This window comes from Argiope bruennichi, chromosome 2, assembly GCF_947563725.1.
Source record: "Argiope bruennichi chromosome 2, qqArgBrue1.1, whole genome shotgun sequence".
In the NCBI taxonomy this organism is placed as follows: domain Eukaryota; kingdom Metazoa; phylum Arthropoda; class Arachnida; order Araneae; family Araneidae; genus Argiope; species Argiope bruennichi.
In genome coordinates, this window is record NC_079152.1 from 17,918,269 (window position 1) to 17,944,361 (window position 26,093).

Genomic DNA, 26,093 nt, shown 5'->3' on the forward strand with positions numbered 1-26,093 from the left:
TTACTAGAATTTATTTAATTAATATATTCAGAAGTATGATTAATCCTACTCAGATCTCATAAATTTTATTACCATATAATTATTTTCAGTTGAGTAAATCTGTTCATAAATTTCCCTTGCAATCTAATTTTTTTATAAATGAATTAACTCGAAAATTTGTTTGATTAAGGAATAATTACATAAGAACGAGAGGTTAAAAGAAATCTTATTATTTTTTTTAAGATTTATATTGCATAGTTTCTTTTAGTGCGAACTAATGTATTTGCATTAAATTTTCAGTTTTAATAAATAATATATAAATTGTAATTTTACACAATTTTTTATAACAGAATCTCCAAGACTGAAAGCTTTCCAATTAAACAATGAATAAACTAAACTCAGTGGCACGACAGCCCACGTGGGCTAAGGCCAACAGTGCCCGTATCTGCGTTCTTGGCCGAGGGTCCTGAGGTGCAAGGGATATGTTCTGGTTAGGTGGTTAATCTAACACGGAACCCTGATTCAATTAAGCATTGAATACTCAATTTAAATAAAGAAAGTGGAATTATTGTAAACTTATTTGTCGATGAATTCGCATATAGTATTGGTAATTTAACGACATGATGAGGATGTCGTGTCCGTGTTACCATGGAAAGGGGCTGCAGTAGCTCTGAGTGTAAAGACCCCTGAGTACCCGAGGGCAGAAGTCGGATTTCTAGCTCATAAAGAACTCACATACATTTTCTTTCACAAACCCTTTTCACAAGGGGGGGGGGCACATTCACACACCTCACAGATAGAACACAGATGAAGAAGAACCATGCCCGAACCGGGATTCGAACCCGGGACGCCCAGATCACGGGGAAAATTCGCTACCCCTATGCCAGGTAGCCGGCATTTAACGACATAATTGACATGAAAGCAGAGAAATATTTCCTAAAATCACTGTGGCCATGAAGCAGGAATTTTTAGTAAGAACTCCGAATTACGAAAGAATTTTCAGTTTAATGTAATATTTTCCGATTTTCTTTGTAAAATCAAAAAAAATTTTGAAAATTCAGTCAATTAGTTTGACAAAAGCCAACTTATTTTTCAGTTCTTTACTTCATTTTTAATTAAAATTTTTCTCACGTCTATTGATTAAACGCTAGATGATCAGTTAAACAAATTTAGTATTTCAAAGTAATTTTTATTTTAAAGCTTTGTCTATTATTTCGGGATGCTCCATGTATCAAGTGCTGCCATTTTTACAATTTATCTCAGTATTCTGGAAAAGTTTCAACAAAGAAACACGCACAAATTAAAACATCAAGATATTATTCTAATTCATCAAGTGCTACCATTTTTACAGCCTCCAAATTCTATCTCCATATTTTCTAGTTTTGTGCAAGTTTGATAATTTGCGTATAAATGTGGTTGCTCCTTTTATCAAAATATATGAACTTTTCAGGCCAAAAATAATTAGAACTTTCCAACTGGAGAATTCTAACTAGTTGTCAAAGGGAATTGATGGTTTTCAGCTACATCCAATTCGTATCTTTCGTACATAAGCCTAAAGGACAAATATGATTTATTTTTTGTTCTATTCATCCTCAAGTAAAAAGTATTCATAATCAACCAAGCAGCATAGCTTTTAAATATTTATTAACGACATTTCTTTAAAATTTACTTTTCGCCTCTTAAATTTAATTGCTAAGTGACAATTCGAGTTCAAAATAAACAGAAAGCTGTAAATGACCGTATCACTCATAAATGACAAAATGTGATTTTAGTCTGTACCTTGATATTATAGGAAGTACCCATAAAAATAAACATTCCTCTTTTTAAATAATATACAGGGTAATTCAACATGAATATAGCAATTTTAAACGGCTATAACTATTTAATAAAAAAGAATGTATCGATAAGATTAACACATAATGTAGACGGAACTTCAAAATATTGTATACATACGCCATAGATGTTCTATGTGACTTCCCCTTGTCACGCGGACAACATCTAAGCGGTAGTCCATTTCACACAGTACATTCTGAAGCCTGTCTGCAGACACCGAAATAGCATTACAAATGTTTACTTTGAGTTCTTCGATTGTTTTGGGCATGAGAAATTTTGAAATTCAGTCTACATTCTGTGTTAATCTTTTCGATAAATTATTTTTCATTAAATAGTTATAGCCGTTTACAATTGCTATATCCATTTTAAATTACCATGTAGTATTTTATGAATACAATGTCGTGTACTAGCATTTAGAAATAAATAATCGATATAATAAATTATTTTTAAATTCTTTATAATCATATTTAAGGCCATTTAAAGGAATTTTTAATTCAAAATTCCGAAATTACATCAACAAAAACGCAAAGAATAAATTTTTTGAAATAATATTCTTATATATTTAGTGACATACTGTTGATGGTACTAATTTCGCAAAATTGTCTTCCTATTATAGTTTTATTGCTGAATGATTTGGCGATAAAACAATAATAGGATTTTAATATTTAATAATCCGTCATTTATAATACCGTTAGAGATAGAGTTTTCCAATCAAATTTTCTCTAATATTTTGAAAGCCGTCCAGATGTAGTTTCAATAATGCTGTTGTGATTTCGGAAACAATCGATACTGCTAAAACGAAAGTCTTGTAACTAAAATTATGCAAGTTGTACCATGACTTTCACGAGGTTTAAAATTACGAGGTTTGTCTCCTATACCCCATGTGAAGATTAAAAGATTTAAAGCCAACCCCCAATATTCAGGAAGTAGGAAAGCTCTACTTCCTAATCACTAAATTCTGATTATTCTATTTTAGACTTAAGAAGAAATTAATTAAAGTACTTTTAATTCATTAGTCGAGGTATTTTAATTGCACTTTTAAGAAAAATTTCTGTGAAAGAGGTATCTTGATTGAATTGTTACATTTGTATTTTGTGAGATCTTATCCATACGTGAAACATACTCGAAAAATGCAAAGCAATTTTGAATCACTTTGTATTTTGAAGTAAATGAAATAGTTGTATATTGTAGTAAAATATAGTGCATTTTGTGGGGTCACTTTAAAGTTTACGGTGGAAGTCTAGAATACCGAAATAAATAGCAAAATTCAGCATTCATATCATAGCAAAGTCATCTACTGCTTAGATTCATGCAAAATATTGCACATTATTACATTGTTACAAATCTGTAATATTAATTTCTAACGCAATAAATCTCGTAATAAAGTGAAGAGATTTAGCGATACTTCCAACGGATGTTGAATTAATGCCAGTCAATGACTCCTCAGCTTTGGTGACAAAAATGAAGAATCTCCACATATTCGATGATCTTGGCGATATCTCCATTCGGACTCGAGTTGCAGATTTTATTCCAGAGCATCCGATGCCTTATTATAGAATGGAGCAGTATGGCCAGATGTGGCTTTTGCGCCATAAAACACCACAAAACCAAAACCTTATTATAGAAACTGTAAAAACGGAGATGCACAAACAAATGCAGCAGGCGAATTGAATGAAGTGGTAGAGCGAAATCTCTCTTTGGAGTATAAGGATCTGCAGCGACTCTGTGGTGTTGAAATTGTTTGATAGGGATTTTCCGTTTGTGAATTGTTGATTGATGCAAGTGCTGTTTTTATGCATGCTCCGACTGTATTATGTTACATGTTTGTTCCTGCTTTCTTGTCGAATAAACGTTATCTGTTACTGAGCTTGTTATACATTCCACCATATGTCCACCGAATAGTTTTCCTAAATATTATAGCATTATATGATATTCTAATCGAAAATATCTCTCTAATTATCATTTTAAAAAATCCAAAATACCTAGACAAGTAGCAAAACTCAAAAATTTATTTCATAATTATTACAATATTAATATCAAGTAAAAAGATGTTTTTACACAGTATATTGTGTTATTAGGATTTTATGGCAAAATCCTACATATCTATAGATATAGGTATTTAGATAGATACAGAATGTGTGTGTGTGTGTGTGTGTGTGTGTGTGTGTGTGTGTGTGTGTGTGTGTGTGTGTGTGTGTGTGTGTGTGTGTTAAAAGCACAATATTTTTCAGTTATAAAATATTGAAAAATCTTCTAGACTATATTATATTACAGCTAATATATATTACATAACGGCTACGGATTTTACGGCTAAAACCTGAATGACTCACCTCAACGTAAACATTTTTTTTTTTTTTTGTTCTATTGAAACTCTCACAACTTTCCTCAATTCAAACGATAATATCCATATTTCGCAAACAACCGAACACTCGCAACAAACCTCATCCTGCATTTAATTTTTAATAAAAGCCAGAAGTTATGAAAAAGGCGAGATTACCTAAGTCAAAGACTATGAATGTCTCATTAACGTTTTTCATCTCTTCACAAGGGTCGGCAAATAATAGCTCAGCATACAGCGAATCAAGACGACGCTAATAGCATTTCTTTGGCTCAAACTCTCGCCTGCTCGCCAAACGTTTATTAGATTAACTTATTAATTATACGGTTTTTTGCAGCGAGGAAGAGCTTCCGTATTCCACAACAAAAGGAGGAAAGAGGTCCCAAGAATAAGGGCGCTGAGATCACTCAAGCGAAAAGCCGTTTATTTTATTTTACTTTATTTCATTTGTTACTTTTTTTGCGTTGAAGTTAAATAAATGGCTTCGCAATAAATATACCAAGCAGTGTTTTACAACTCTATTTAATGAAATACTGTGCAGATTTCTTCCAAGATTATAGATAATAGAATTCTTGAAAAGAAACGAAGTCATCTGCAAGTCTTCTTTTAAAATTGTTTTAAATTAAACGCAAAAATTAAGTCTATCGTAAACACATTTTTGACATAGCTTGTAGGATATTTATGGACATTAAGCAGTTATGTTGTTATAGATTCGGGGACATTTCGACTTGTTTAGTCGGTGAAAAAACAGTCCTTTAAAAGTCTGGAATACTTTTACTCTAGAAAATTCCAGCTAATTCAGGAGTTTACATCAAATATATCAATTAAGCACTTGAGCACAGAGTAATTCAATAGTAATTAAAGGCAGAATAGCAGGCTTCAAGAAGTCTATGACACATCATATTTATACCCTTCCTTGGAGAGATATGACGTAAGCATTATTCCACTGATTTCCAAAAAAAAAAAAAAAATCCCGGACTCCCCAAATGTTACCGCTAGAGCTTCGATTCTCGAACTTTCGAGGTTTTATGGTATGATAAAGATCGCCAAACATCTCGCCAAGTCGGCGATAAAGTCGCTAAATTGGTCATTCAAGCGGCAACCCTCCAAACGTAGGATCCGATTCTTCGCTAGCGGTCACTAACGCATAAAATCTAATTCGTCTGAAACATTTACGCAGAAATATAATAAAAATACAAAATATCTACAAATTTGTAACAATATTAATGTCCCATTTTGAAACACGCTTATATAAAACACGCTTTAGAATGTATCTCATAGTTTGATCAATGGAAGAGGAAGACAACATCGGAGCTGGCATCTCCCTCTCTAAATTTCAATAACTAACTAATGGAAAGATTCAGATTTAACGTTCACCAGGGAAGCCTGCATGATGGGAGTTGGAAAATTGAGTACGAGATGAGATTTAACATAATAGTAGTATGCCTTCAGAATATTAATTCATTAAACTTTAAAAATGCAATAGTCAACCGATTTCCAGAAAATAGTCCTCTAATTTTCGACATAGCTTATATACTGATAATGTATAGCCGTTGTTGAGCGTTTGAACTGCACGCTTAGTAAGGAGTCACAAAAAGGCACAGTCATAAAAAAAATGAGAAACATATTAATGAAAACCATCTTTAGATTGTTAATTTAATTTAAGTAATTTCATATACTTTTTTAAAACGCAGACATATATTTTTTTCTTTAAAGAATTGAATTATAACTTTAAAAATAGGAGAATAAATATTTATTTTTTCAATTAAAGCATGAAAAATATATTAATTACAATTATTTGTAAATTGTTAAATTAATTTGAAATAATTTTGAAACATGATAAATAAAAAGGACAAAAAAAAACTAACCCAGAACGAAACCAGGGTGGAGAATGCTAACTTAACCCCTTACCGACTGCGATGTCTGAACGCTCAGTATCGGCCGCACATTATTAGTATATAAAGTATGCTCAAGTTAGATATCGTTTAATGGCTGGCTATTGCGTTTTAAAACTCTAGTAAATTAACATTCTAAAGGCATACACCCATTATACTAAATCTCATCCCGAACTTAATTTTCCAGTCCTCGCCTCCCCTTGTCAGTTTCGAAACTAAAACACTCCATTGCTGAAATCAAGATCTTAACAACAGGCCTTAAATTAGGGATGATTTTGGTTAATATACTGAGCACATACATCAAAATTTAAAAAAAATAATCCAGCTGTTGAAATGCAAAATATAATGATAGTAATATTTTTCTATGTAAGCTATCAAACAAAATAATAATAATAATAAACGTAATCAAACAAATACTTTTTACAGCTCAGTAATTATTGTTTCTGAATATAAGATAACATATTTTGTTAAGGTTAAATAACGATTTGCAAGTTATCTTTTTTCGATACTCTGCTTTTTATTAACTTATTGTTTCCTATTATCACTGTGTAATTAATACTTTGTGTATTTAAATGCCAAATTGGAAAGAGTTTAAATAATAGCAAATCTCCTCATTTGTACATGTAGTATAGAAATCGAAAAAATATTCGATTTTGACAACTCTCCACGTTTTAGATCACCCTGAGTTCGAAAAATGCATTTTTGGAAAATATCCGTATGTCTGTCTGTGACAATGATAACTCAAACACGCCTTGAGCTAGACGAATGAAATTTGGTATATGGTCTTTACACCAGATTTGCAGATTTCCGTCAAATGTTGAGCAAAATCCGACTAGAGAAAGTCTTTACGTCTGTCGATTCGAATATAAGTTAATACAATAATAACAACAAGAAGAGAGCTAGATGGGTAAAATTAGGTACAAATATTTAACATCTATAATGCAGACACTTATCAAATTTTGACTTAAATCCAACCAGGGGTTGACTGTCTGTCAATCTGCATTTCCAGAAAATTTGAATAGGGATAACTAAAAACGATATTTTGATTTAATTATATCAAGTTTACTATGGGGGTTTTGTGATTGCAAGTGCAATTTTGTGTCAAATTTTTATTTTAATCGGTTGGGGAAAATACGTCTAAAACGCAGATTTGATTTTCTGATACTAACAACAGTATGCAAAGGATTTATCGCCAAGGATGACATGACAGATTCAGTAAAAATGTTAAAGCCACGCCAAAGGTAAATAGTTCTTAACTGTTATCCGCCAATGCCATGAAAGGCGTCCACTGGGATAACACCCCTTTCAGAGAGTAAGCGAGAAAGTTTTGGGAGACTACACCTCCCTGGTTTTCCAAGATATTAGCTTGAAAATAATGAAGTTCAATTTTTCTCCCACGCTTTATCGGCAACAACCAACAGTTCTAACATGTTGGCATTTGATAATAATACGGAACCGGTACTGTCTATTCAATAACAATTACACTGACAGTTCTGCCGCCCACATGCGTTTCTGCTGTAAATTTAAAAAATCAACCTACACTTTTAATATAATCCAATTTTCTTAATTTCCTTTACTGATTTCTGGTTTTCTTAAACACACCTTTTTAAATAATTTAGAAATATAAATTTACTAACATTTAAGATATTATTATAAATCGGAACTACTAAATAAAAGATTATGTCTTCCATTAATAATTTGTAATAGTTTCTTATGTCCTCTTTAAAAAGAAAAACAAAATTAAAGATCAAGCAATTATGGGAGTTCTGACAAAGCAAGAGGGTTAAACTTTCTCGAGGTTCTTCATAACGACCCATTTTCATGATCTAGGTCAAAGAATACATTAATAAAAAACGATGTCATTGCTGCCCGAGTCAGCAAACAATAGCGACAACTTTCTTAAATTGAATATATGCATTATAGATTTTTTACGTTGAAAGGGTTGTGCATTTCGTAGAATTGATTAAGTGTCTATCTAGTTCAAAATAAATATTTCGTTGAAACAAATCTGAGATTCCTTCACAGGGTTTGATTTAACCATGGAATGCGTGACTTACTATTTGTGTTCAAAAATTATACAAATTTTGAATAATGCAAATAATTTAAAAAAATTTTTTTTTTTAAATTTATGTTATTTTTTCGTGAAATTAAAAAAATAAAATGTACCAAACATATGTAATAAACATACATATAAATAAATAACATATAATAAACATATATAAAAATGTGCCAAACAATATTATAAATTTAACAAAAACACAATGATACAAATTAGGTTATAACGATTCTGTAATAAAAATAAAGGTCCGTTTGTTCCAATTTTTCTACAATGCATAAAACAAAATATTTTGAAAATATTTTTAATGGTAGAAATATTCATATAACAACCATCTTGGTATTTTCTGAAATTTCTTGGTTAAATCTAATTTTAATACAACTATTATCATGTATCGATCTTTTCCATGAATGTTTATAAAAAAACATTTAAAAAAGGATATCTAAAATATTATTTCTGCTCTTTGGAACAAACATATGAAATTTATAGATGAAAATAAAAACGTGAAGCCAAATGGCTGCATGATGCACTGTAGGATTAAAATAGGAAAATTTTTGTCTTTTATGTTAATTGTAATTAAGTAATATTTAGGTAACTGAATCTATTTCCGCAAAAAGAAGCCACCACCACATAATGTTTTAATATGCGTCTGCTTTCTCAAAATTTCTGGGAAAAAATTTCAATATTGCATAAATATATTACAGCATTTAAAGTAAATTTCTAAACTTTATTATTGTTTTTAAAGTAGTCTGTGAGAAAAATAAATCTGAAATGTCATTGGTAAAGGATGTTAAGAAGAGAAAAAAACCTCTAGCTAATCATTTGTAGGTGAATAAAAGAAGGGTAGTTCTCCAACGTTAAACATGTTTTACTTTCTTTTTATTTGTAATTCTAGTGCATACATACAAACTATTTTGCAATAAAGTAGATTGTAAATTATATGCTATGTTATAATGTTTAAGAATAAAAGGGAAAAATTCATGAATAATTGTAAGCCAAATATATCTAAAACATTCAACATTTTTTCAAATTTTATTCATAATACTCTCAAATATCTGGAAAATTGAGCGGCATAGCATCTGTTCATGAATAAAGTTTTCATATTGTTCGCCAAATATGCGACTTTGGCGAACTATATTCTGAAATCCATACGAAAATGACTTGGCACGTTTTTGATTAATATCAGGGAATTTATACATACAATAAAAGTTAATTAGCAATAAGTTCGTTGACTTACTTTTTAACAAAATGACATACTTGTGTTAAAATACCTCTTTTTTTTATTTATTTTGCGTAAACAACCAGGGCTAATAAATACAATTTAATCGATAATTTAGTGTTTAAGAGCAATTTCGCCAGAGTAAAGAGAATTGTCAATTCTTAATTAAACTAATTAAAATATTTATTTCTAAGTATACAAATAATCAGTCTATCCTTAATAGTAGTATTACTTAGAATGAAAAATTACAAATATTTTATACAAGTTCATTTCCTTCAAATTTACTGCTATTCGCAATAATTAGTTACTTTTTATCATTTAAAAAAATGATAAAATATGGGAATAATTAACATTCAAAGGCTCTTAAAAATGATTGCGAAGTAAAAAATTTTTGAGAAACTGCGACATAAAAAATCTTTTGGTCCATTTTTTTTTACAAATCTTGTCACGGGCTTTTCCTAACAAAGATGAAATTCTTTCTAGTCTCATATTATTGAATTAAACCTTTAAAATCTTATCTGTGAATATTATTTCCATTTTCTTTTATACGTATAGAACCGATAAATACAAACGAAACAGCAGATACAAATGCTAGAAAAATTGAATTTATAGAAAAAAGCTGATTCGGTAAATTTGAAAAACAACCTTAAGAAATTCACGTGAAATAAAATCAGAAAAATTTCACGTGAACTTCAAATTGAGCTAATTAAAAAGAGGAATGACTATTAAACCCAATTGCGATATTTGTGGAAAAAAAATTATATTATATTTTTGATTTTAATTTTCTTTAATTTATAAGGGAAATCTTTCTGGTAAATTTCTTCAATGAATTTGAATCCGCATGTTTTAGTTTGAATTCCACGCTTATTATTTCGACACAGCAAAATGTCAAACACGATTTAAAAATAAAAGAAATGTATTGTTTCCATTTATGCATTGTTAATAATTCATAAACTCTGAAAAACTCGGAATTTAATTTAGTTACAGAAACATTCAACGTTCGAAAATTAGAATTTTCTTTATATTTTTATCCCAGCACCACCTACGTCTTCACAAAATGGCATCTTACCTCACCTTAGAAATAATAAACTGTAAATACCTAAGCCAGGTCTTTAACCATTCAAACTATAACGAAGCGAAGCATGTATGGCTGCGTGGGTAGTGGATTCAAGGAACGGAGCAACGGACTCGAGTGTAATGATCTTTTAGACCTTAGAGTTATTTCCCAAGAAAATAATACTTTCCTAATATCGTTTGCAATAAGATTCTTCGGATAGAATAGAGATGACTTTTAACAGAAGAAATTCCCAAACAATGTCTTTGGAAAAGTTACCATTTTCTATAGCGGAACATTTTTGTCGTGGATGAAATGGGAGGCTTAACTTCTTCCGAATAAATTCCGCCTACTTGCTCTGTAATTGCATGGAAAAGTTGTCGCTTTTTTTACAGAAATATTCAGAAAATATTCATGGTCGAATTGATTAGCGGCGTATCATACGTCTCATATTAATACCTGAAATCGAGCATTAAGAATTGAAACAAATATCGTCTGACAAAAATTTTTCCCAATTTCGACTTGTTCAGATTTGTTTCGTATTCTCGTTTCAATTCAAATCAATTCAATTTAACCCTATGTTGTTAAGAATTTTATTTCTTCATAATGTATTTTCCATATATTGATCATAATAACATAATAATGCTTAATAACAATTTTCATTAAACTAACAATTGAATGAACCATTTTATTTAAATGACTGAATTTGAAAATACAGTTTAAAAATCTTCCAAATCATTTATAAATTCTCAACAATCTGTTATATGTACTTCGTTAATAAGAAATTTTATTTTTCATAAGAAAAGGGCTTTTTTTAATGAATTAAATGTAAAGTAATTAAAATTAATCGTTTTCATGAATTAAAAAATACGATGCGTCTGCTAATAATTTTTATGAATCAAAGTTTTAAAAAAATTTCCTCAGACCCACAACTTTATTCAATAATTTATATAGCTGAAATTACTTAAAAAATTGGAAGCAAATAGCAACTTATCGGTTATTCATTTCCCTCTTATCATTTTATGCAATAACATCATTAAAATCCACCCATTTTATAAATTTTACTATTTTGTACATGAATAATACATAAAAATATTTCATGTTTATGCCTATGTAAACAAAAAAAAACACGGAATTACTTTTATATTTCATCTATTCAAAATCATATGCTTTCATATTTTCACTGATTATTTGAGTTTTGGAACTGCTTTCATTAATTTATTTAATCTCTCATCTATCTGAGTTGTTTGCCATTTATTTTACGTAATTTGATTTTTAATATTTGATATTTCATGCTTAAGAAAGAATATTACGGTATTATTTTCATTTAAATACATTTGCAATACGATTTTTTTAAATATAGTTGAAATAAAATTGTTTTTATGTTTTTAATAAAACAATTAAAATTAATAAGTACTATAATAATTATTTTATTTTTGAATGGGGGCACTCAATAAATCAGAAACCAACAACCATTTTTTGTATTCTGTATAATCTATTGAAAATAATACATACATATGTAAATGCACTATGAAAAGTGAAACCAACTGGTATCTGCTACGCAACAAATTATGCATAATTCAAAAAATAATTTGGAAAAGAAATAATAACAATTAAGGTTAACTCTTTTGTAGAAAATAGCTATCAGTTCCATCTTTGAACATGGATATTTTCTTACATAATAAATATAAAACTGGACACAATCATGCAGTAAAAATCCTATAACAATATTTTGACTTATAGTTGTTTTCGGAAAATATTAGAGAAAAATTGTATGATTTTACAAACTGTATTTGTATAATTACACAGTTTAAAATCGTGTAATTTTATAAATTATATATGCGTGTGCATAATTTGACATGTGATGACAATTATACACATGCAGATACAATTTATTGTCGTGTATTCACAATTATAATGGAAAACTTCACTGAATTCATAACTGCGTTTAATAGTAAAGAAAAAGTCGTTGAGTTTCAAAATCTTTATAATCATAAGTTTGCAAATCTTGACAATATAAAAAATATAAAATAAATATAAAAAATTTAAAATTCAAAGCAATAATAAAATTTTTCGCAAGTTTTTTAAAATAAATGTTTTTATTTTCCCTTATAAAATAGATGATAAAATATATGTTATAAAATACAACATATATTATAAAAAAAATAATAGTAGAATTGAAATTCAGAATGTTTATGCTAGCTAATGACGCAAAAATAAAAAATAAATGAATACTTTTAAGGAAGGTAGCTGAATTTAGTTTTTTATATGAAATAGACGATCAAAATATCTGGATTTTTAAATTTATTTAAATTCAGATTTGATTTATATCAAAAGAATACTATTTCAGATCTTAATTTTGAAGCCAATTTATACTAATGTTATATACGTTAACGTCAACTTAATTTTGAAAATCACACTGTATTTTCCAAGAAGAAACAGGATGTTTCGCGCAACCTATAAAGCATCACATGATTCGATGTAGATGATATGTGCAAGTTACAACTGCTGACAGTGTCAATCCGAAATTCGATCCCATTGATATGTGCTGTTTTTTTTTTTTTTTTTTTTTTTTCATGAATTTTATTTCAAAATGATTTAGCAAAAAAAATTCATAATTCAAAAATTCAATTTTAATTCACTCGAAATATGATATAAAACTATGCAGATATTAATATAAATGCGCATTGATAGTTTTAAAAATTTTAAATTAAAACTGATGCAAAACTGAAATGTAGATATATTAGGAGATTGGTTACTATTTATATAAAACATAAATTCGATATTTCATGTTTTAATTAATGAAATAATTTAAAATGTTTTTAATGCTTTGTATGTCTTTAACTATGGAAGATTTAAACCTCAACTATGGTCGCATTACACGAAGATTTTGCAATGTCTTGTTTCAGATGTCTCAGTATTTTCAAACAAAATTAATTTTGGAAACTGCCTTCACTTAAAATATTTCATTCTATTTTTGTTTTATTATTTATATTACGTTAAATATTTCTTATTATTCAGCATTAATTTATATTAATTTTCATAATTATTTTTACAAGTCGCAACAATTTCAGATTTCTCAGTATTTCAAAACAAAATTTATGTTGAAAATTATATTAATTGAAGTTAATTTTTATATTTATTTTAGCAAATCGTAATAATTTTTTTCAAGTAAAAATTCTTTCCTACCAAAAGTTGAAACCAAGAGTTCTAAAACTAGGTTTTGCCATTTTCCTCGAAAAATAAGTCTAGTTCCTAAGTTTTCTGGATTCTAATTCATTTAAAGAAAACTAAAAATGCAAAATACACAAGCAATTGAGAAATAAAAATAAATTCATTCCCACCTTTTCACTGTCAGTCGTCAGAATGCGCGTCTGAATCAGTGTTAATTAGCAGATGAAAGAACAGGGAAAAAAAATTAATCTGCCTAAACTAAAAAATAACTCTCGTCTTTAAATCTTGCTGCTGTGTATTACATCAGCGAGGATGAATTTCTGAAAGTTTAGGCTTCTTGGTGATTATGTAAAGCCTGAGTAAACAGCCATCATCTTCTTAAGCATTTGTTTCTGTTTTAACAAATTTAGTTAGAGGTTTAAGCATTATAATTAATGTTAAAGCTTGCCATTATTCTCAGCTGGGAATTTTCCTTAAATCTTGATTTTTATTTTCAAATTTATAATAATAACAAAGGTGGGTAAAAATGAATTTATTATTCAAGGGTTTACTTGTGAATTTAACTCGTTCGTAACAACCTTAAGGAAACTTTATTAGCTACATTTTCAGAGATAATAAGTTGCTTCTATCGTAATACTTAAAATGAACTAGAATTATTCTGAATTTTTCATAAGTTCAAAATCAATTGATGCTAAGTATCTATTAGGGCCATCAATTAATTGGGCACATTCGTAAAATGCATGTTAAATTAACCTTATAATGCATGTAGCCATTTGGCTAAACGCTTTTATTTACATTTATAAATTTCATATGAGCGTTCCAAAGAGAGATTATAGAAATCCTTTTTAAATGCTTTTTCATAAACATAGAAAAGATCGATATGTGACAATATCGGTACTAGAATTAGATTTAAATAGGAAACTTGAAAAAAAATACAAAGATGGCTATTGTATGAATAGTTCTATCATCAAAAATATTATCAAATTCTTTTTTTTTTTCTGCATTGTAAAAAAAATTGGTAAAAACAGATTTTTATTTTATAATGTGATTTGTATCAATTCGATTTTGTTTAATTCATAGCATAAGCGTTTGGCACATTTTAGATAGTTTTATTAGAAGGAAAAATAATTTAAATTTTTTAAAATAATTTTTCTAAATTATATACATATAGTCATGCATTCGAGGATTGAAAGAAATGACTTTCTAACATTCAAACTAAAGTCCAAATTCCATTTGGCTTTTACAGGGTCAGACATTCATTTTCCTAAACATGTGAAATTGCGTAATCAGCTAAAATATTATATTCCAAGATATAATTGCAATGCTTGTGTAAAATGCGTGAAGTGTGACATGTACTTATGTAAGAAAAGTTGGAACTTTTTTATGAACCTCATCCTGAATACTTTTTTAAAATATTGCGCATGCTTTAAAACTGCAAATGTATGGCAACTTTATTGATATGTAGCCATAAAGTACTCATTTGAATACCATTAATTAATTCAATTAAAGATTTTTAAAATCTCTTTTATTCTATATTTTCTTTTAATTATTGCATTTAATTAAAAAATTTCTAATGGCATTAAGAAATATTTATATGTTTACAATGGAGTCGTAAGAAGATAAATTTCAAAAAATAACATTGATGTTCGTATTGGACTTGACTTACATTTTGAATGAATTAATAATGATATTGCCATAAAAAATACAACCATAAATATTGAAAATTTAAAGTATTTGTTATATTGTTAAGTTCTTATTATGTTGCCAAGTTTTCGCAAAACGTTATAACTGCATCCGATGAAAACATATGTGCATAATTTTACGTTTTGTGAAAACATAAAAAAACTAAATACAAACATAACGAATTAGAATCAAAAATTTAATTCAGAAAGAATTATTTAAAGTAATAAAATTTAAAAAATAAAGTTGCCTTGATAAAAATCAAATTTATCCATCAAAATATTCAATCGCGTGCTTTTGCTAATGATAAGATTTAAATCAGCAGGAGTGAACTTCCCAAACCAATAAACTTAACATGCCCAAGAACATCTTGCATGGCATTGGCGTACAATAGTTACGAAATATCAGCTTTTGGCATGAATACAACATTTTTACTGAATCTATCGTGTCACCCTTGGCGAGTTATTTGGCGATTCATTCCTGGGTTGCATTAATATTATCCAAAAGATAGAATTTGTGTTTTAGATGCGTTTTTCTCAAACGACTGAAACAAAAATTCCGTAACAAATTTGATATATCCAAATCATTGTATTTTTGAACAAGCGCGTTTGCATATTCCTGGAAATACAGACAGACAGACAATCAACAAAAAGCTCAGACAGCCCCCCCCCTCCCATTTGGCTCAAAATTTGGCAGGTGTCTACACTGTAGATGTTAAATATATGTACCAAATTTTATCTATCTAGCTTTCCTCTTTTTGCAGTTATCGTGTTAATTTATATTCGAACAGCCGGACAGACGGAATTTTTCTGAACAGATTTTACACAAAATTTGATAGAAATCACCAACTTTGGTGTGAAGATCATATACCAATTTTGAACCGTGTAGCTCAAAGCCTTGAAAATAATACATAATAATAAATAATACATTTGAAATAGGATTTTCACTTCCATGTTTATTTCGTAATATGTATAATTAATAATTTGCTCAAGAAGTAATTTGTAACAAATTTATTCAATTAAATTAATTTTTTAGTCGTATAAAAGTACAAGGAGAAATTTAAAAAAAATAATTTCCATATTACGTGTCTAATCGCCTAAAATTTTAATATTCTGGCTGAATAAGCTGATCGACAAAAGCGATAATATCATAGAAAATTTTCCTTCTTTTCCAAACTCAACAACGGTAGTATTTTGATGTAAGATCTCTTTCTGATACATCCTATTAAGGTAGAAAACCATCCTCAATTGTTTTCTCCTTTCTTTTCATAAAACTACTCCTGTATGAAATGAATTGAATACCATACATTATTATGTACTGAATGTAATCTTCAATTGAAAGAAAGCTACATCTAGAAAATAAGCTTCTTTGAGGTAATACGAGGCTTTATATAGCAAAGAAAGGAATTTCGAGGAAGCGTTTCACCATCAACACATGAGGTGCTCCGCCTAGAAAGACCTTGCGAATTCCTACCTCAAGGTTAAGCCATAATGTAGTCACAAAAGATTGATGGTGCCGATAACACCGGCATAGAAGGCATCAAAGTTTCCGGAAACATGACGAAGTGTTAGGGAGGCACCTCGTGGTATCTTCAGGAAGCTGCGAACCCTTCATAATAGCGCTTTGTTGAAGCTGAGGCAGAGGATATTTTATGCTCATTGAAAAGGAACGGAAGGTCATCGGGATCTTTATGAAATGTATTTAAAACAATAAATGCCTTTTATTAATTAATTCTTCTAATTGGATAAAAGAAACCATAAAATGTCTGCTTGTTAATTATTTCCTTATTAGGTGTATCGTCCATCAGACATTCAGAATGACTGTTTACGATCATTTTTCGATAGAAATCAAGCATATTGTAGTCAAGAATTATGAGTTGAAAAATAATAAATGAAAAAAGTATCTTATCCCTCGCATTTATTATTATTTCACTCAAAAATAGAAAACACATTTCTTTGTGTAATTTAAATTATTTTAATAAATTTCTATCGGCACATTAAATATTCGGAATTCAATAATTTTAGTTTAATATCTGTAATTCGCGTATCTAAATATTTTTAGAAGTATATTAGAAATATCATAAATATTTCTTTTATAATTTGAAAAAAAAAATAGTAACTTTTAAATAGTAATATAGAAACCAGAGAAAATACTTTGGGGATAACTATTACTTTATACAATGCATTACTTGAATTATAAAATTCAGTAAAATTTAAAAATTATTATTAAACTTTGAAAATACTAAAGGATGAAATAAAGATAAGATAGGTGCTATTTATTACTGAAAGCTGATGCTAACATTATCTGGCATTTATTTTGTTTATGCATTGTTTCATTTGCTTTCGAAAGCTTATTATTTATTTATTATTTTTCTTTTACTATTTAAATTTGTTGAAAGTGTTAGTTCAAGTAAAAAAGGGCCAATTTGCATGTATGTTCCACAAAGTATTTTGAACTGATATTTGACAATAAATGTGAACTAATAATAAGCCAATAATTAAGTCAGAAATTTTCAATAAAGAAACATTAAGGTACTTTGAGCATAAAAATTGTACAGTAAAAATAACTGATACAATTCAGATCTTATTATTCAAAATTTTTTTAAAAAGCGAGAAAGTTTTCAAGCTTTTCTGATTGAATAAATTATGCAATAGTAAATTCTCAAATGAACTGTAGATCTTTAAAAATTATTTGTCAGCAATCACTTAAGACACAAAATGAGGGGTTATTTAACTATCTAAAAAAATATATGATTAAGAAATATAAACAATTTTTCACCATTTTCAGCCATATTTTCAAATTAACCAAAATGAATTCGAATTAAAGTCTTATCTTTTGTAATGGCCATTACTATTAATGATCATTATAGCTTTAAATGAAAATGAAAATTCGTCATTCAATCTAACGATTGAAATGATAGCTTTATGGGAAAATGTTAAGTGAAAATGAATTTCAAGAATTTCGAGAAAATTAAATTGTATCTTTACGTAATAGGAGTGAGGGTTTATTCCGAAATTTCTGACATGTACCTTATGCATACAGCAAGCACTCCACTACTTATTAATGGAAGATAAATCCAGAAGGAGTGGTCTCATCAAAATGTTCTCGCATTCTTCCTAATAAACTTGTTATGCCAAAGAAAGACTTACATGGTATTGGTGTACAATAGTTAGAAATTTTAACTCTTGGCTTGAATTTAGCATTTTCACTGAATCTATCTCGTCAACCTTGGTTATTTGGCGATTAATCGCTGGCAGGCCATTAATAGTATCCGAAAATCGAATTTAATTTTTAGAATCGTTTTTCTCAACCGATTGAAACAAAAATTTGAATCAGAATTGTACTTTTAGTCACAAAATCACATATATTCAAATCATTGCGTTTTTGAATTATCGGGTTTATATACTTTTGAACGTGCAGACAAACAGACATTCAACCCTTCATCGGATTTGGCTCAAAATTTGAAAAGTGTCTACACTATAGATGTTAAACCTGTTTGCTGAATTTTATCTATCTAGTTCTCTCCGTTTTGTAGTTATCGTTTCAATTTATATTCGAACAGCAGGACAGACGGACTTACTCTGAACAGATTTTACTCAGAATTCGATAGAGATTTGAAAATTTGGTGTAAAGACCGTATAGAAAATTTCATCCGTTTAGCTCAAAGCGTTTCCTTCAGTTATCTTTGTCACAGACAGATGGGAGTTTCAAAAATGTGTTTTTCGAAATGAGGGAGGTCTTTAAGGGGAAAATTCGTCAAAATCTCCAGTCCGAATTTTTGATGATAATTCAGTTGTTGCGTTGTGACTTATAACATTTCACAAGGCCTCTGATAGTTATTTGTCAGTAATTTAAGCCGAGTGAGCGTCTCTTATTTTTTCACTAGCGCCAACTCGGGCCAAACAGTGCTACTTAGCTACTTCATGAGCCACATTCGCTTGCATGACCCATTTTAAAAGGGGGGCACATTCACAGACCTTACAAATAAAACAGAAGAAAAAAACCATGACCGAGCCGGGACTGGTACCCGGGACGCACAGATCACAGGGAAGACGTGTTACTCCTGTGCCAAGACGTCGGTGATGATAAATCTACTTTCTCCATACTATGTAGAAGAGAAAGTAAAAAAATGCGCCCATGCGACAAAACAATTTCGTCAGATTGAAACAACATAAGCATATAACCAGACTAAACTATTTAGTCGAAGATGGAAACGCATTTAGCATATTCACAATTTTTTTTTTTTTTCAAATACTAATTATCCAAAAAAAAATTCATTTTTACACTTTATTAAAATCTAATTTTTTTTTTTCCTTTATTTACAGACAAGTTTTTTTTTTTTCGTCTGCTTTTGTTTAACTTGACATGTGTCATAAAAATAAAAATAGAATTTCTGATTTATCACTCACTTTGTGACGCGCTAGAATTCTGAAATTTTTATTTCAGCAGGTTTTCGATTTCATTATTTTAAAATTTTATTGTTAATCAAATGGCTCATTTCATTTGCTTCCATACGCGTAATGGCATTTGGGGATGAATTTTAGAATAAAAAAAGTTGATTTCAATATGGAAAAATATTTAAAATAGAGAATTACGAGTTAAAGACCAAAAAGAAGAAATAATTAAAATAAAAAATTCCTTTTTAATATACTAATTAAAATGAGTTTTAGTATTGTTTTCCTCCAACTTATATTCCTCAATTACGTTGACTGATGTGCATTTTCATTGCAATGAATTATACGTTAATAAACACATTTAATATATTTCATTCGTTAAAGCGTCATATTTATATTAATTATAATATCAAATTAAATTAATTAATTATTATATTTCATGAAGTATTTTAATCAAATGAGTAATTATTTAAACTATTTTGATTAAAAGAAGTAAGTAGTTAAAAAATGTGAAAGGTGTCATTCGAATCTCAGTCCTCTAGGTCAATGGGCCATCAGGCCATAGGGTTAATTAAAAATTCTAAGCTAAATTTATTGACTTAAAATATAAATGGTATTTTCTTGATTGATATTGAGTGGCAAAGCTCATAATAAAGCAAATATAATAATTTCAAATAATATGGAAGATTTTAATTTAATGTAAGTGGTAAACAAACATCTTCAAAAATATGGCGTTTTCTTTATGCAAAAAGCAGTAGAAAATGTTGTGAGGTTATGTTTAAAAAATTCAAAATATATTTTTCAAATAATATAATATATTCAAACTATATAATATATATATATATATATATATATATATATATATATATATATATATATATATATATATATATATATATTCAAAATATAATATACAGGGTGTCCCATATATATACAGGGTGTCCCAAAAAAATGTATACACACTTTAAATAATTGTAAATTTGGGGTTTATTATAATTCTAATAATTTTCATCATATAAAAGATTCTACAAATATCATTCTATTGTCTTGTTATCGCATGTTCTCAAACTGATGTCCGTTCTGCTCCAGACACTGCTGACAACGCGAAGCGATGGAATAGCACACATGATGGAACAATTCCCTTGGGATATTCGTACATTCATGTTTAATGGTTGCCCTCAATTGAACAACTGTTGCAGGTTTATGGACGTCCTGAACAGTTCCGTCAGCTTCAAACTTATCTCTCATTCGAGTGATGGTAACTCGTGTAGGTGGTTCTTTGTTAAACTCCCTCTTAAATTGTCTTTGCACTTCTAATGCATTTTCATATTTCCAGTAGCATTTTAGAATAAATTTCCTTTCTTCAAATTCAAGTCTGTCTGCCATCACTCGGTTCAATTGGTTTTGTTTGTAAAGAAAGAAGAAATAACTTAGTTATCAGCTGCTAAAATGTGTATACATTTTTTCGGACACCCTGTATATTCAAAATATATAATATATATATATTCAAAATATATAATATATATATATTCAAAATATATAATAAAATATATTTTTTAAAAAATCACTTCCATTAACGAAATCTCTCCATCTCTCTTATATATATATATATATATATATACATATGTGTGTGTGTAATGATATTTTAAAATTTAATTTAATCCTAATTACTTTCCTAATTTTTATAATTTAGCCCATATTATCTTCATTCTAAAATATTATCTTATTTCCTGAATCAATTCCACCTTTTTTGTTTAATAAGTGCAACAGAAGCTCTGTAAAATTGCTGAAATCGACAAGTTCCCACACTCAGAGTGAAGTGATAAGAAATTGTCAAGCCAAGCACATTTTTTTAAAAGATCCCTTACCTGGGTTATATATATATATGCAAGCAATGTAATTAAGAATATTATATTTAAGGAATTTGAAAACATATTAATTCATCAAAAACTGTAATTCATTATTTCTGAAGTTTATGAATGCTTCACTTCAACAAAATAATAATGATATGAAGCTTTGAAAGGCTCTTTTTTCATATTAATAATCATTGAACTAATAAAATGTTGATTATTATATTAAAGAGTTATTTGTCCGAATCATATCACATTTCAGTCGACATGTATGTTATATTCTTCTCGCCATTAGAATTAATGTTAGAGTTCCGTGAGTTTTATGTCAAATAGGATTTACAAAGTAAAACTGGCAACGACTGTTTGTCACGCATTTCAATTTCCGTTTACAGCGATCATCAACACCAAACGAAAAAAAAGTGTACATTAAACGGCCCACGATATTTTCCAACCCAAACAACGACCTTGGAGTATTGTCTTTGTTAAGAGAAAGTGGAACATAGTGTAGGAGAATGGGGATTTATTTTCCCTTTAATACTGTTTCTTTCCCTTTCTTTTACCTTTCTCAAATACAGAACCGAATTCAGCGATTTTATGACTCTTTTTTCTTGCCGTTTTTTCCCCTTTATTTTGTCCCTAGACGATCGAAATTCATTCACCTTCTTAGAAAGAAACTTACCTTGTAGTTCCTAAAAAGGAGAGACAGTTGTGAGTTTCCGTTGAGGATTTAGAGTTCGCTGGTGCGAGCGAAGATTACGAATGGCTAGTTGTACAATTTACAGGAATATAACCGCATCAACAGTTAAAAAGAGAATGTTGATTAAATGAACGATGTAAATATGTGACATTATAATCACTTCTATTAGAAGAATAGTTATAAACTAATAAAATATGAACAAATAGTATAAATCTGTTGTAATTTGTATGAATTAATGGAAATTCGGAGTATTATTTATCCTCAATATACTGAAAAATAAATTATTGATTTTTAACATTATGACATTTTTGGGCTGGATACTATTGTATAAATTCTTTGATACTATGTAATTGACAAAAAAAATGCGCAAAACGGTTGAAACTCGGTACATAGTTATTTCTTCGGTTGTATATGCTCTCTAAGAAAGCAGTTTTAAAAATTTTAATTAGATTTTTTTTAATAAAAATAATATAATAGTTAATAAATACAAATTGTAATATAAACTTTTAGTTAATTGTAAATTAAATTTGCATTATAAATTAATCCTAATGTTAACTCTTTTTTACGTTCTGGTGTAAATATAGAGAAAATATTGTAATCACCAAAAAATTCGAACTCGAGATTTTGGCGAATCTCCAAGTTTTAAACCTCAACAAATTCGAAAAACACAATTTTTATATGCCTATGTGTATGTATGTGTTTGTCCCCCTGTCTGTTTGTTTATCTATCAGACAAAGATAACTCAAAAAACGCTTTGAACTAGTCGCATAAAAATTGGTACATAGTCTTTGCAACAAAATTGTAGATTTTTATGAAATTTCAATGCAGCTCCATTCAGATAAAGTCCGTCCTGTTGTTTGAATATCATTACAAAAGGAAGAGAGCTAGATTGATGTCAGTTCAGGTGTCGTCCTCGTCATCTGACCGCAGTTCAAAATGACGAGGTCCGTTCCAAAATAGACCTAGTGTTGCTTTAAACTGGAAGTTAATGTAACTAAACTAAACTAAAAAGTGCAGGCGAGTATTTGAAGCAATTGTAATAGACCGTTTAAAATCGTTGAAGCACCAACAGAAAATCCGCGAGAGGGGACTCCTCAAATCAATCGTTAATAAAATACTTTTTATTCATCCGCTCAAGTTCAAATACGTTTTTTATGTTTGTAGTGGATGACACTTGATGTTAATACAGTTTTTTTTTCAAATATTAATTAATTAATTAAATTGGTCCAGTAATTTCTATTTGGTCGTCATATCTGTCGCCAAGCTCTATTTCGCCACTTACTATTGTAATTCTGTCATATGTATATACATATTTATATTAATTGTAATTATTTAAAAAAAAGTAACTAAAATAATTTTTTTGATGACCTAAGTAGGAATTGACTTAAAAAATTGTTTTATATATTTCTTGTTTATTTTTATAAACGAGAAAGCAAAAATTACAATAGAAATTCTATTGTAAGCGTTATTACTAGCTTCAGGATAATAACTGCCAACAATCATTTCACTTGCGATGTCTGATTGGAATTTATATTAACGTGGAAAGAAATCTTGATAACGTTATTAATAACGTATGTAATATCTATTGATTTATATTTTGGGTCAGCTTGCAAATACCTCTCTCAGAAATTTCAGACATAAATACATAAAATATGATACGAATGCATGAATATAGCAAAGATGACATTCCTTTGTTTATTAACGGATCTTCTTTTTGCTCCTTTATTTAGGTCTATACTTTCACATCGTCGGTGAAGGGGTGGTGAGGCTGAGTGATAGAGGTAGTGGAAGCAGCCATAATGACAAAGAAAATTATATTGACTTCAGGATGAAGTTGCTGGGAGAAAGCAATGGCAGAGCTGGAGGTAAGGTATTTTAGAATTCTTATGACATAAAATTTCGAATGATTCAAGTACTCATTGTAACTCCTGGGAAGATTCAAAAGTTTTAATAAATTACTCGTTTGCGATTATATAGAAATACGTTTTCTAGAAATTATTAAAAAAAAAAATTTTTTAATATTATTTTTGGTAAATAAGCAATTTAATGTGATCTTTCAGAAATTTCATAAGTGAAGTTTTGAACTGTTGCTATTGGCAATAGGCGAGGATCGAACTTGCAACCTTTGGGTTCGTAGCCGAGTAACATGACCACAGGACAAAAGAAATTTCTCATGTGTCGTAGCTGTTATCTTGCTTATAAAGCGTCACCACATTACTCTCCCTCCAGTGCGTCGGAGGGGAGACGGACGATATTTTGCCCTGTGTTATTAGTGGTGATATATCGGATGTTGCGCCTTATCCATTTTTTTTTCTATTGGCTGATTATTTATCAGGTACATTTTTTTTTCTTATTGCCTGATTATTTTTCAGCTTCATTTTTTTTTATTGGCTGATTTTTTATCAGTTTCATTTTTTTATTGGCTGATTTTTTATCAGTTTCATTTTTTTTATTGGCTGATTATTTATCAGCTTTGATTTTATTTATTTCTCGTAGAGAGCGCTGCAACAGTTGTATGAAGGTATTTTGCGTATCACGTCATCGGGTCACCAAATTGTAGCGCAATTATATACAGCTCATTACGATCGGTTATTCATATGGATTATATTTCCGGAATGGTTAATGCAGATTATATTTGAAATTAAAATAAGCGAAACTATATCAAGTCAACATATTTTTTATTCCATCACAAGCAACTGATGTTGTCACTTTTTAAAAAGACAAACTGGCAAAAACAAAGATAATAAAAATAAAGATATAGCTGCTACAGAACGATTTATAATGAAGGGTATAAATAAATTGGATAGTTTGAAATAGTGCTAACTTAAAACTCGGTAAATATAATCGTCCGCTGCAATCTGTAACCCTAGGTGGAGTTGAAAATGTCTCCACGCTTTTGGTCTACGTCATTATCAGATGCGGAATTCTAATTTATGTTTTGTAGTTTCGTAACTGAAATATTTCTTTTTATGTTTCAATCGATTGACTTATCGGTTGCAAATAAAGCTAAGTATAAAAAAACAACAAAAGTCAATGAGCTGAAATCTGCAATTTTTATTTGTATTTTGTTTATAATCCCTTATATTCATGGGCAAAATGGTAGTATATTGCTAATATTTTGTATTCAGTATTGCATTTTTTTTTTCTGTTAGTTGGTCGATGTTTGTTTCAATCTGATTTTAATGATTATTTCTGATTTTATTGTTCGTGAACATAATGGATTGAAAAAATCCTATTGCAAGGACAACGCATCTAATGTTATTATATATTTACACCTAAAGTTTACTTCAAATAATATTTTTTTTTTAGCACTCTGTCAATGTGCATGCTCTTTTCTATTATAACTTCTGCTAGTTATTCTATGACAGACAGATATGTGACATTTTTAACGGGATAGCAGCCTATCCAGACGGACACACTATTTCAGTGTACTAAGATTAGATTAGTATTTTCTAGCATACGAAGATTAGAAATCACAAAGGGACAATTAATTGTTGGACATAGTATCTATGAATGTGGTCATATGGCATAGAAAGATGCCCAATTCGTTCTCCCAATTATTATATTTCCATACCACACTATTGGTAGTCCATCTGGATTTCTACTATTCAGAACACAGCAAGAATTCTTATTAGAATTGAGTCTCAAAATTATGCTTTAAAGATTTCAAATTTTCTAGGATGTAAAAAAATAAATAATTAAATTTTGCTTTTTATAGGTCTACTGTAGTTCCGACCCACATCATCTTACTTTTGTGCACAAGTTTGAAATCTTTTACAAATTTTTAAGTGATCTAATACATTATTAGTATATCATAGATAATAAGAAATTACTTTTCTCACCAAGCTCACGCGTAACTTTTGAAGATAAAGCAGAGACAAAAAAAAATAAATTATATATCTTTACATTGATAAAAGCTCAGAA

At 29.1% G+C, this 26,093-nt stretch overlaps 1 protein-coding gene across 1 annotated transcript in view; it reads left to right on the plus strand.

The window, feature by feature from the left end:
* LOC129962075 (arrestin domain-containing protein 4-like) overlaps positions 1-26,093 on the plus strand; it is a 129,383-nt gene that overhangs the window by 13,278 nt on the left and 90,012 nt on the right. The window contains exon 2 of the mRNA XM_056075787.1: positions 23,900-24,034. Coding sequence (XP_055931762.1) covers positions 23,900-24,034 — 135 coding nt within the window. The remainder of the gene's footprint in view (positions 1-23,899; positions 24,035-26,093) is intronic.